At 40.6% G+C, this 12,639-nt stretch overlaps 1 protein-coding gene across 1 annotated transcript in view; it reads left to right on the top strand.

The window, feature by feature from the left end:
• Nucleotides 1–12,349, top strand: part of igfn1.1 (immunoglobulin like and fibronectin type III domain containing 1, tandem duplicate 1) — a 29,194-nt gene extending 16,845 nt beyond the window's left edge. The window contains exons 12-26 of the mRNA XM_086040682.1: nt 405–518; nt 2,068–2,172; nt 3,497–3,595; nt 4,593–4,717; nt 4,788–4,929; nt 5,031–5,324; nt 5,478–5,774; nt 8,967–9,146; nt 9,222–9,350; nt 9,440–9,748; nt 9,895–9,980; nt 10,082–10,274; nt 11,207–11,503; nt 11,573–11,899; nt 11,993–12,349. Of these exons, the coding sequence (XP_085896808.1) occupies nt 405–518; nt 2,068–2,172; nt 3,497–3,595; nt 4,593–4,717; nt 4,788–4,929; nt 5,031–5,324; nt 5,478–5,774; nt 8,967–9,146; nt 9,222–9,350; nt 9,440–9,748; nt 9,895–9,980; nt 10,082–10,274; nt 11,207–11,503; nt 11,573–11,899; nt 11,993–11,997 (2,702 nt within the window). The 3' untranslated portion in view covers nt 11,998–12,349. The remainder of the gene's footprint in view (nt 1–404; nt 519–2,067; nt 2,173–3,496; nt 3,596–4,592; nt 4,718–4,787; nt 4,930–5,030; nt 5,325–5,477; nt 5,775–8,966; nt 9,147–9,221; nt 9,351–9,439; nt 9,749–9,894; nt 9,981–10,081; nt 10,275–11,206; nt 11,504–11,572; nt 11,900–11,992) is intronic.
• The last annotated feature ends 290 nt before the right edge of the window (nt 12,350–12,639 follow it).

The following is a 12,639-nucleotide window of genomic DNA, read 5'->3' as shown; positions in this document are numbered from 1 at the left end:
CGAAATGATGTACATTTTTGGAAGACCCTATATAATTGTATTTCATGTTGTGGTTCTAGTTGTTTTCTTTCTCTTGCTTAATCATGATACTTATCTTGTGATATTGTCTGCTTTTTCATGGATTTTCAGCATTACTCAAAAAGACAATCCATGTCCTAAAAAAAATATATATATATTTAACAGAGAAGAAAATATCAATCAACTGTGTCTAAAAATTGATTGATTTTTCCCTTGAAAAGTATAATAAAAAATGGAACTGATGCTGACATTTGCTCAGTTATGAGGTGAAGGTAAGTATTCTTTGAGATTGTTGCGTGAGAGTGCATATTAATTACAGATATGAGAGCGAATATTAACCAACAATTCATGTTCTACAAAAAGCTGGCATTGATTATCACCAATAGGAAATGATCATGTCCAGAGAACCGCACAGCCAAAAAGTGAAAAGTCTGCAAAAAAAGAAAAACAACCCAAAGTGATTGAGACCCGAATTGCAGAGGACGAAGACACTGCTGTCGGTAAGAAACGTCTGTGGTTGCACACTGTAGATTATTTCCATGGCAGATAAATTATTTGAGAATGAAAACATTGAGTTAAATGCAGCCCTGACAATTTATAGGTTTACAATGTCTACAGAGTCGTATTTGAAGGTCTTGCATAATTTTAGGACTGGGATGCTTAAAGACTGTCTTATTAAAAGCCAAGAACCTTATTCTAGAATTGATGGATTTTTCCTAAAATTCTTAAATTAAAAACATTTTAAAAATGGTCCTCTCGCTGCCTGTGCTCAGCAGATGAAGGTATGCCGTAAGTCTCCTTTTTAACAGAGCGCACATTTATAACAGATACAAGAACATCATTTATTCATGAAGCTGTCATTTATTATCATCAATAGGAAATGATCATGGTGAGGAAATGGCAAAGCAAAAAAGTGAAAGGTCTTCAACTAAAGAAAAATGTCCCAAAGTGAAAAGTGTGGTCGCCAAAGATGCTGCTGTTGGTAAGAAATGTCTGCAGATCATTTCATATCCGCTAAGTTATTTGACAATAAAAATGCTCATTTAAATGTGGCACTGATAATTTATAGCGTAGGTTTGAGTTGCGTTGACTCCAAAATTCAGAGTTATTATCACTAAGGCCTTTTACCATATAAAGTCTACCATCATGTTTGTTAAGTCAATCAACAGATTTATTTGATTTGATTGAAACAAAAAAGTAAATGTCTGGGGAAAAAAGAAAAAACATCCTGAAGTGAAATCTGCAGACTACGTAAGAAACGTTGGTTGATAATGTATTCATTATTAATAATAATAATAATAAATAATTTTATTTAATAAATCATTTGACAGTGAAAATGCTGACTAAAAGCAGGGTACACAAAAAAAGAGTTGTGGATTTTGTGAGAGACCACACAAAAATCCTAACATGTTTGATCTGTCCACCAGTCAACCTGGACTGACCAGTGAAAGGCAGCAATCAGCATCCAGATTTGAGAGAAAAAAAAGACTAGGATAGACATTATCTTAACTGGTAACTCCAATTAGGTGACAATTTCTTGGTCCTCCATTTCAGAAGTCTATCTACTGTGTCTTGCCATCATTTCTTTGTTATGCGTAAGTATTCTTCAGACAGCTTGATTCCGGATTGGCTATCTTTTTCTTCCATGTGGCAATCTTGTACTCAGTGGCTTGGACTTCCTTGGTGCTTAATGTGATTTACAAATCTCTCGCAGGGTCATCTTTAGAGCATTCAGTCGGAAGGGGTGTGGTCAAAAGGGAAATATTTTGTTGTGGTACTTAACATTTAAAGAATAGAATACATTAAATTGAATCTACTGTAAACTACTTTGCCATGGACAATGTGAAATAAAGGTCTGAAGTGATTTCATTATCTGGATACAAGACCATTCTTCTTGTTAAGTCAATCCACTACTTCAAGAGCTGGCATATTTGTCAATAGAAACGATGACGGTATTGTCCTGAGAATATTTAACAATTGTCGGTCCAAGTGCATATAAAGCAACACATCAATATTCTGGATAAAGCTGCCATTTATCATCACCATTAGGAAATGATCACGGTGAGGAAACTGCAGAGCAAAACAGTGAAAAGTCTGGGACTAAAGAAAACTGTCCCAAAGAGAAAATTGGGGACGTCAAAGACACTGATGTTGGTAAGAAATAGCTGAGGTTGCACACTGTAGTTTATTTCAGGGTCTGTAATTTTTTTGAGAGAATGAAAACACTGATATCGAAGTAGCATTGACCATTAAATGGCAAATCCTATGCCATCTCCAAAGTATTTCGGTTAAATTTGGTCAATTTAAAGTATTACCACAAAAGCCTCATATCATCATCACGTTTGTGCAGTCTTGAGAATGGTGACCTATTCTACATGACAGGTCACCCATTTGCATTGTTTTTTTTGTGTGTGCACGTTTTGTGTATATTTTCATTACGCGTGCCATGAGTGGAGTTATGTATTCAATTCCCAAAGGCAGTTTGCATTTAAGCATGGTGCTGAATTGTGTATTTGTGTGCTTATGCATGGAATGACTGAATTTCCTAAATTAGCAGCCATTTGTCAAATAACCAGGCAGTGTGTTGCAAAACAACACAGCAGAATGTCAACTCTCGCACGGTTGGATTAAGGTCCAGAATTCTTAATACAGATGACTTGTTTGTAAATGGCGTCTTTAATGTTCATGTTCCAGGCAGCTAGGCCGGCTCTGCCTTAGTTTTTACTTGCCCATTTTATTACGTTTTAGATTTCACTTGATTTGAACAGTAATTCATGTAACATTATTCATCCATCCATCCATTATGTGTACCGCTTATCCTCACAAGGGTCGCGGGGCGTGCTGGAGCCTATCCTAGCTGTCTTTGGGCAGTAGGCGGGGGACACCCTGAATTGGTTGCCAGCCAATCGCAGGGCACACAGAGACAAACATCCTCACTCACAATCACACCTAGGGGCAATTTAGAGTATCCAATCAACTTTCCATGCATGTTTTTGGAATGTGGGAGGAAACCGGAGTACCCGGAGAAAACCCACGCAGGCACGGGGAGAACATGCAAACTCCACACAGGGAGGCCAGAGCCGGGATCGAACCCACGACCTCTGAACTGTGAGGCGGACGTGCTAACCAGTCGGCCATCGTGCCGCCCTTAACATTATTCAATGATTGAAAAAAAAAAAAAACCTCTTCCTCCCTATGCAGTTCATAAATTCAATTCTCTGGACTATTTGCAGAAATACTGTATATAGTAAAAAAAAAAGTTTCTTTCTGTATCAATCAATCTTAGCGGTGCTAACTAACACCCTGGTGTTGCATTGCCATTGCACTTGAATGTCAGCGTTACTAGTGTTGTCGATGTTACGTTTTGATTCCTACTCATCACACAATTAGAAACACTGGATTGATTATGCTCACCATGATGCCATATAAAAGCAAAACAAAAATAAAGACTGTGATTTACTGGCACTGGACCATGCAGGAAGTGAAAAAGGTGATGAGAGTGAGGAGGAAGAAGAGCCGGCAGCTGCCAAGCGCGTCAGAGTGAGACAAGGCCCGCTGATCGAGGAGACAATCATTGGTAAGATAGCGCGCGCTGCATTACCTTGCTGAAGCATGGCGAAATACTTTCTATTTTAATGATGAAGTCATTTGATAAGAAAATGACTTTTAATGTGTTTTGAGACTTTACATCTAGTGTGTGTGCAGACTCTAATTGAATAAATGACCTTTCCCAGTCATTGTTTTTCGACAGGAGTGCATTTCACCTTTGAGTGCCTTGGGGATATGCTAATCAAATTGGATGCACTTGCGAGGGCACCCCATACAATTACGGCCTTAATGGGCAAAGCACTGGAAACATACTGCGGTCTCGTGTGCAGCACGCAATGCATCTGCGTCTTAATTAGACCTGATGACGGGAGGTAATGTACTGTTTAATGTGTATGTGTGTGTGTTTTCACCTCCATTTCATATGTGCTGTGTTTGCAGACAGCGTAGGCGCATTTGTGCTCTGTGTGCATTCAGGTTAACAATCTTGCTTGCTTTCCGCATCTTAATTGAGGATGAGTCAGTGCGTTGAGGGCAGTTACTTAAATGAACACAACGGGTACAACTGTTTGTGTTCTTTGGACGGAAGCTGAAATGCTTGTGTGCGGACATGCTGTTTGATCATTTCAAGATGGAGGACAACTCAGCTGCCTCTTGAACTGTTTTTGCACGGAGAAGACACAATTGTCCATTTTATCTTCCATGGGCTTCACAGCTACTCATGAAGAGAAGCAAGACAGTTCGAATCTTAAGGATGAAGACGGGCACTCTAAAACTAAGCAATGGCAGACACCCACCTCTTCTACCATAGCCTCTTCAAATCCATTAAGACCTAAATTGTAGCATGTGTAGAACAAAATGTAAAGGATATACTTAACGATTCATGAGGTAAGTGTGCTCAGATGTGCATTAGTCCCCCATGGACGAGTTTGTCCTCTTTAAATGCATACGGCATGATAAATAAACACAACATGCTGAGGCCTGCAGCAATTGTTTTGTTTCACTAACTTGCCATGAATAATCCTCAGATCCAGGCGTTCACTTCCATGTCGGTCTCTCCGACTGCAAAGCCATCATTGGGGAAGAGGCGGAACTTGTGTGCAAACTCAGCAGTGAGGAATGTGAGGGTATCTGGTACAAAGACGGAGAAGAGGTAAAGTCTTGGAAACTAATGATTGTTTTTTGATTTAATCAGCTTCAGATGAGAATGACTTTGCTTCCAGATCAAGTCGAATGAGGGTATGACCATTACAAAAGAAGGAAGTTACCATAAGCTCAAACTTCACAAAGTCCCAGAGGAATTTGCCGGGAAATATAAGTTTGAAGCAGATGGACGGAAGACAGAGGCCTTGGTGATTGTTGAAGGTCAGCTCAGAAGCAATGTTCTGACAAAGTGTGTTATGTAGTTTTAGAAAATATATAAATATATAGTTCCTAAAATATCTGTCGACATTTTTTTTTTTTAGATCCACCAAGATTTGACCCGGAGGAACTAAAAACCTTTATCACTCCTGTCACGGTGAAAAAGGGGCACAAAGCAACCTTCAAGTTATCCTATAAGGGACGAGAGCCAATAAAAGTTCAGTGGTTCCTTGAGGGGGAAGAGCTTTCGGATGAGGCCAATATCAAGCTGGAGACATCGGACGGCTACACACGTCTGCTTCTGATCAAGCTGCAGCGCAAGGACAGTGGTGAAGTCAAGTTGAAGCTCAAAAATGAATTTGGTACTGCAGAGGCCTTAACTGAACTGATTGTACTAGGTATGTATTGAACTAAAAAGCCTCCATCAAATACAAACCATACTGTGACTTCCAAGGTCCAAACTGTATGACTTTGGAGCATAAGACTGTGGAGGTTATATTTTTAAGCAGTGCTAAATATTTTGCTCTTCTGTCTCTACCATTGCTTGACAGATAAGCCCACTCCCCCGATGGGACCAGTGGAGATTGTCGAAGCTTCCTCCTCTGCAATCGAGATCAAGTGGCGACCACCGAAGGACAGCGGCGGCTCCAAGATATGCAACTATATCCTTGAGAGGCAACAGGTTGGCCGCAATACCTGGAAGAAGGTCGGGCCCATCGGTCCGCTGGCCAAATACCGAGATTCAGACGTAGACCATGGTCGCAGGTACTGCTACCGCATCAGAGTGGAGACTGAAACGGGCACCAGCGAGCTGATGGAAACGGAGGACATTCAAGCTGGGACAAAAGGTAAACAAATGCCCTTGTGGACGTTTTGAATCAATATTCACAAATGCGAGCTATGTACAACACTTTTGATTGACAGGAACGTCCCGGAAATACACCGGCCGTTTGGGAAAATGGACATATTTTCCCCAAATTCCCGATGTCCACCCCACCTCTGAAAACAACACATTTATTCTTGTGTTTGTGTCTAAAATGCAGAGCTGGGCATTCCTATGTGACGGACCGGTCCATCTATCTGCTTATGACAGATGCCCGTTTTTCTGAAGGTTGACGAATGATGGGAACAATTTTAAAATAGACAGACTAAGCATAGTCGGAAGCTCATGTATTTAATCCTTCTTTAGCCTATTTTTTGCAGCTAGGCTTCGATGTCCACGGCGAGCGCGTTGAAGAACAATAGTGAGTTGTTGTTGCTTGGGGGACAGATTTGAGTGAGGGACCAGGCTTTGGACAGGCTTCCATGGCACAGTAAATCACTGTGAGTCACTCTTTCTGTTCAAATATCGGCCAGCGGGGGGGGGGGGGGGGGTAGCTATTGAAGTTTGCATAGGCTTTAGGTGAGTACTATTCCCCCCTCCCTCTGAATAAAAGGCAAATGAGAGATGACGGAAGGGTACCCACACTGCAGATGGATGATGAATAATGGGCACTCAATTTTTTTGTAAAATGCCCAGCTCTGCTAAAATGTATATGGTGTATAATTTCAGAAGTACTGACAAACTACAGAAGAACAAAATGTAATGTGCGGCAACCATAATTTGCAGAATTTTACTTTTCGTTAAAGTTCATGCAAAATTAACTACCTGGCAATTTGGCTTGAAGTTCATTTGACAAATGTGATGACTGGGTGCACCTGGTTTGGTAGATCAGCTTCCACTGTTTGGGTGAACAATCAAGTTGGTGCCCTTTTTTGGACATCGAAACCTTCAGTAAATGGGGTCTCACGTCATGAGCAAATTTTAATCAGAGATAGCTTTATGTGTCCCTAAATGTAGTTTTAAAAATGTTTTACTTTTTTTTTCTAGCACATCAAGTGTTTGTGATATTTTCATTGTTTTGTTTTAATGTTAAGTTTAACTTTAAGCACAATAGGCTATGGATTTTTCCATGCTTTGTGATTTATGGCTACAACATTTCAGAAAACATTCCACCTGTTGCTGAACCTAAGTCTTAATTTATAAATATTTCTAAATACAGGACTTCATTGCATATATTACGTTATTGTTGTTACATTATTATTACTATTAAGAAACCTGAAGTGCTCGAGAAAGAACAAGGACAGATTTGGAATCAACGCAAAAAAATCATCTATAATTGTTTACCTGCATCTCTGATTTAAAGAAAAAAGTCAACCCCCCAAAAATATTTGCAGTAGTATGTTTTATGCACCTTCACTAGTCTAAACATGGCAGTCTGATTAATTTTGTGTTTGCAACTCAGCTTCAGAAAACAGGTGAGCCGTGATTGATCGTTACCAGAGTCTTGAGCAACTGTGATGCCATTGTCAGTCGACAGAGGTGACAAAATGTCTGCCCTCTAAGATGGCTAAAAACGAGAGGATTTTGCTGCTTAACTCATATTCCACAAACTCAATATTAATCAGAATGTCAAGTTTAGACTAGTGAAGGTGCATAAAACACAACGGGTGCACACACGGGTGTTGACTTTCACTTTATGAAAATTGTAAAAAAATTGTCCACCACTTAAAGGGCACTTGGGTGAGCTTAACATTGGCACTTATATAATAGGTTTGCATGTAAAAATGACATCAGTATTAAAGTGCCCCCCACAAAAGTCTCTGTAGTGATTTACGGTATATTTTGTGATTAGTTTTACAAAATTTTGCCCCGCCCCCATTTGGGGCGTGGCTTATGTTTTCGGTCCCAGGGGTCTACGTCACCGGAGGAAGGAAAGCCTGGTAATATTGCTCGCTTTGACAGTTCTGTTGTCTAAAACGGCGATAGATCGCCATCAAAATGCAAATGCACATTACTACTCTTGTCCACTTCAACCTGTGAAAGTATAAAAGTGTTCTGCACAATAGTTTGGATTTATTGACATAAAACGTGATCTCATCATGATCACCTCCACAAAATCAAAAATACTGGGGCGATTGCTCCTCCACTTACATAAGCTGAAGCGGACAAGAGCATGAATGCGCGCACGGACCCCGATGGTTATATTTCGGCTATTTAGCTACACTAAATTAGTGTCAACTCTCAGGAGGGAGACGGCGGCTTGCAGCAGCAGCAGGCAGATTGGAGCTTTACGCCCCCCTCTTCCCTAAAGGTCGGATAATGGGACGGCTAATAGCAACAACTAACTTCAGGTCGTTAAAACAAAAGGTGTTAGCACAACAACATTAGCTTACTCTGCGTCCAGCCTGCCTCGATCTTCATGTCGCGGGGTTGCCATCGAAGCAGTTGCGTGCGTTGTCTGACAACGCTTGCAGCCGCCAGAGAGTGAGGTAAGCCCTCATTGAACAAGCGTCAATGTTCTGCAAACAAAAAGTCCCAGCGAGGCTGACTGCACAGCCGAGCGTGGCCGCATTGGAACATACCATTTTGGCTGTTTACGTTTCAAATTGGATGGCATGTTGTAGGTCAAAAAACTGGGGCCGTTCATCCATCAAAACAAATGTGCACGTATACTCATTCCCACTTCAGTCTCTGTAAATATCCTGGCTGGTGTTTAATGCCTTGCCCGTCCTAACCGTGATCACCAAAGAAGCTAATCCTTTTGATATGTTGAAGTGGTCATTAGTAAGGATATCCACATAAACTTTGGTGCTAATTGATCGTCGTTTTGGACGTTATAAGCAATGAAAGTACAATGATTTCCAATTGAGAGTTTGGAATCGGTTCCTCCCGTGACTCCGACCGAACAAAGATAGAACGGTAGGGGGTGCGGCCATTGTCCTCATTATCAAGGGGCATTATTTATGGAGTTACTTATTTCCTAGTTTCTTCCAAATTTATTGATAAAATAGAAAATGACAGCTCTTTTCATTTTCCCGATCAAAAAATATATAAAATGAACTTGTTAGTGAAAACATGGCCATCCCGGCCCCACCATCCCTTTAAGGGAGGGAAAATCCTAAAATTGGTCTTGAGTGCCGGTTTGTGTGTAGCCTTTTGGTTCAAAACAAAAACCAACTAGATTTCTAACAAAGATGCTGAATGGTTGTGTACACAGCATACCCCGGACCTCCATCAACACCAAAGGTTGTCAGTGCCTTCAAGGACTGCATCAACCTCTCCTGGTCTCCTCCCGCCAACACAGGAGGCACCAGTATTCTCGGATACAACCTTGAAAAGCGCAAAAAGGGAAGCAATCTCTGGGGTCAAGTCAACCCACCAGAAGAGATGATCCGAGGTTACTTTATATGTTCTTGATCAATATCAATTGTTGATGAGTTTGTTTTTTAATTGATCTTTTACACCCCCACAGCCAAAGGGTTTGCTGTTAAAGATGTGGTAGAGGGAATGGAATATGAATTTCGTGTGTCAGCTATAAATAACTCTGGAGCTGGTGAATTCAGCCCACCTTCAGAGTTTGTCTTTGCCAGAGATCCCAAAAGTAGGTGGTAACTTGAAAATTTTGGGTCAGTTATCTTACTAAGCTAATCCTGAAAAAAAGTAGTAGTGATTATGAATTGTGCTTTGCAGAACCTCCTGGAAAAGTCATCGATTTGAAGGTGACCGACTCAAGCTACACAACTCTATGCCTGTCTTGGACAAAACCAAAATACATTAAGGGGGTCGAGGACGAGGCCAAGGGATACTTTGTGGAGATCCGTCCCGCAGAGAGCACAGAATGGAATTGTTGCAATTCCAATTTAGTAACCACACATTTCTACACTGTGAAAAACATGAAGTCGATGGGCATGTACTGGGTGAGAGTGATCGCTGTCAACGATGGAGGAGAGGGAGAACCACAGGAACTGGATAACTACATCCTTGCTATGCCACCTCCCGGTGAATAACTATTATTTCCGCCTTGCTGGACTGATTTAATTCTAAAAGAAGTGCCTGCTTCAATGAACACAACGAAGGGCTTTTATTGTGAGAATCTTCGTCTTTGTAAAATACAGTGGAAACAATTTGGGCTTTTCTTTACACAGTGAGACCACGCTTCACCGATACCAAAATCAAGAGTTTCATGGTAGTGCAAGCCGGAAATTCAGCACGGCTTACAATAAACTTTGAGGTAAGTGTCATAAGAAATGAGGGCCATTTAGCTGGAGAAAAGCAGGAATGACTCATCCTCGAAGAGATCTATTGGTCATTATTATGTTATATCCTCTGCAGGCCTCACCTTGGCCCGAGGTCACATGGCTAAAAGATGACGTGCCAGTCACAAAAAAAGTGACAATTAGCAATGCGGAAGGCACATCGCAGCTCTTGATTCCTTCTGCTGGGCGTTCGGACTCCGGTGTTTACACCATTGTTGTCAAGAACATTGTCGGTCAAGAAACCTTTAGCATTGAAATAAGAGTCACAGGTGAGTGTAATAGAAGGGGTCCTTGATTTACGGTGGAGTTCTGTTCCTACGATGCCAACATGATCTGAATTTGATTATGGTTTGACCGTAATTATGACTTTACTACTGTTTATAGGCTACACAGGACAGTCCAACTTGTGTCCAAATTTGTGATATATCACCGCTTTAGGAACGGAACTCCATCTTAAACTGAGGACGGCCTGTGCAGTTAAGCAGTAAATTATGCCCACTAGATTATGAGTTAAAGTTGATTTTATGAGATGTTTGGCCAACTACTAGAAATTATGAAAACTTACGGTCCCGTCCAGTATTTAAATTGCACATCCCTGATTTAGAATACTGTACGTGATTGTACAGGAGGTCTTCGATTTATGACAGAGTTCTGTTCCTACGGAGACGAAGTAACCCCAATTTGTACGAGAATGCATTTAGTCTCTATTGCTAACCTATACTAAGATCATAGTAAAGTCATAGAGTAAATATTTGTATGAAAGACAATTCTTGGCCATAAATTAAAAAAGAATAAGAAAAGCTGCCAAAATGCCTTCCTTTCATTCCTGAGTTTGGAAAAGGCACAAACAAGTCCATTGCACACAATTTGTAACCACAAAACGTCGGAGGTCTAGAGCAAGGGTGACCATCCTTTTTGAAAATCTTGGGGACTGATTAATGCCAAGGGCTACCAGTTGCATACACCCTTCTGAAATGACAACTTTGCTAAAATTACCTTGGATTGGTAATAATTATATTTTTGTATTTGAAGACACTGATCATCTTCATGATTTCTCTCAAGAATTATCAACAACAGATACTGCAAATATCAATATAGAACACTTTATTTTTATTAATCTCTGTAAATGGGCCCATGATGTAGAGTAAACTACTTAGATATTTACAGAAAAAAAAAACTTTTGATTTCTTTTCAATTCTAGATGAGCCAAAGCCACCAGGCCCAGTGGAAATAGAAGAAAACGTGCCGGGCACTGTGACCATTTCGTGGGCGCCTTCTCCAGACGAAAAACGCGATGACAGGTTGCATTACATGGTGATGAAGAGAGACTCCAGCAAGCGAACATGGAACACGGTGGCAGATCACATCTTTAATAATAAGTTCACAGCCTGCAACATAATGCCGGGCAGAGAGTACAGGTTCCGTGTCTATGCAAAGAATGACATGGGCTCCTCCAAACCCTCCGAATCACCAAAGTGGCTGGTAACAATCAAGAAAGGTACGCACACTTGCAGGTTTTTGTATAACGATAAGATTAGAGATAATTCACATCCACATTTTTTTTCAGAGAAATTCAGAGTGAAAATGCCGAAATCCAAAACCTGCGATCTCCAGTGCCCCCCAAAGTTTCTCGTCCCGCTGAAAATGCACACTCCTCCCCAAGGATACGAATGCTACATGAGTTGCGCTTTAAAGGGGGACCCGACACCTCATGTCACATGGCTTCGTGATAACATTAGCCTGAATACCAACACCAACTACTACATCACCAACACCTGCGGAGTCTGCTCTTTGCTCATTCTCAGGGTCGGATCCAAGGACACCGGAGAGTACAAGGTGGTAGCGGAAAACCCCATTGGGAGAGCAGAGTGCTCTACCAAGTTGACAGTTAGGGGTAAGTCTTTACCAGTGGATGTCTGCACAGTATTTGGCTGCATCAAGGAAAAAAAATCTAAACAAGTCACTTGTCTTGTTTTTGTTGTTGCAGAATAAAACATTAAGAAAAAACAGCCTCCAAAGATGCAGGACCTGTGACCAGAAAAAAACAATCTAAGTTGTCACTCGCATTAAATTATTGCTGATCTTCAGAGCTGAAACAACACTTTCTTCTTAATAATGTCAAATACTTGATCAATAACTAATGACTTCATATTTATTTAACACCAGAAAACACAATTGACGGTTCTACCAAGTAAAATTGCTTTACAAATAAAGCGTACTATTTTGAATAAGGCAACGTTTCAGATTACACAATTGTCATATGCATGTTTAGCGAATAATCAAATTAATCAAAGTTGACTGTTCATAGATTGAATTGATTAACTCCCAAAGCACTAATCGAGAAGCATGAAACAGTTTTTGAATTTAATGTAAATAAAATGTTTCGACATGCAATAAAGACTGTGTTTTTTATTTTTATTTTATTTTTTATAGACCCGCAACACAGGTAGCATTACAGTAGTGTTACCAAATTATAATTAAGGGTATTTCCACAAATAGCGGCCCTCCCACTATGCAGACGCCGTCCTCCCAATTAGTAACCGGATGCGTCGTCCTACAAGGACATCAAAGATTTAACAGCTGAACCTATTTTAACTCCAAAACAGCAGGACCGAAGCCCGAATAGTCTCTCAG

Source organism: Filicampus tigris, chromosome 9, assembly GCF_054856515.1.
Source record: "Filicampus tigris isolate MCC_2025a chromosome 9, RoL_Ftig_1.0, whole genome shotgun sequence".
Taxonomy (NCBI): domain Eukaryota; kingdom Metazoa; phylum Chordata; class Actinopteri; order Syngnathiformes; family Syngnathidae; genus Filicampus; species Filicampus tigris.
This window is presented reverse-complemented; position numbering and strand designations above follow the sequence as displayed.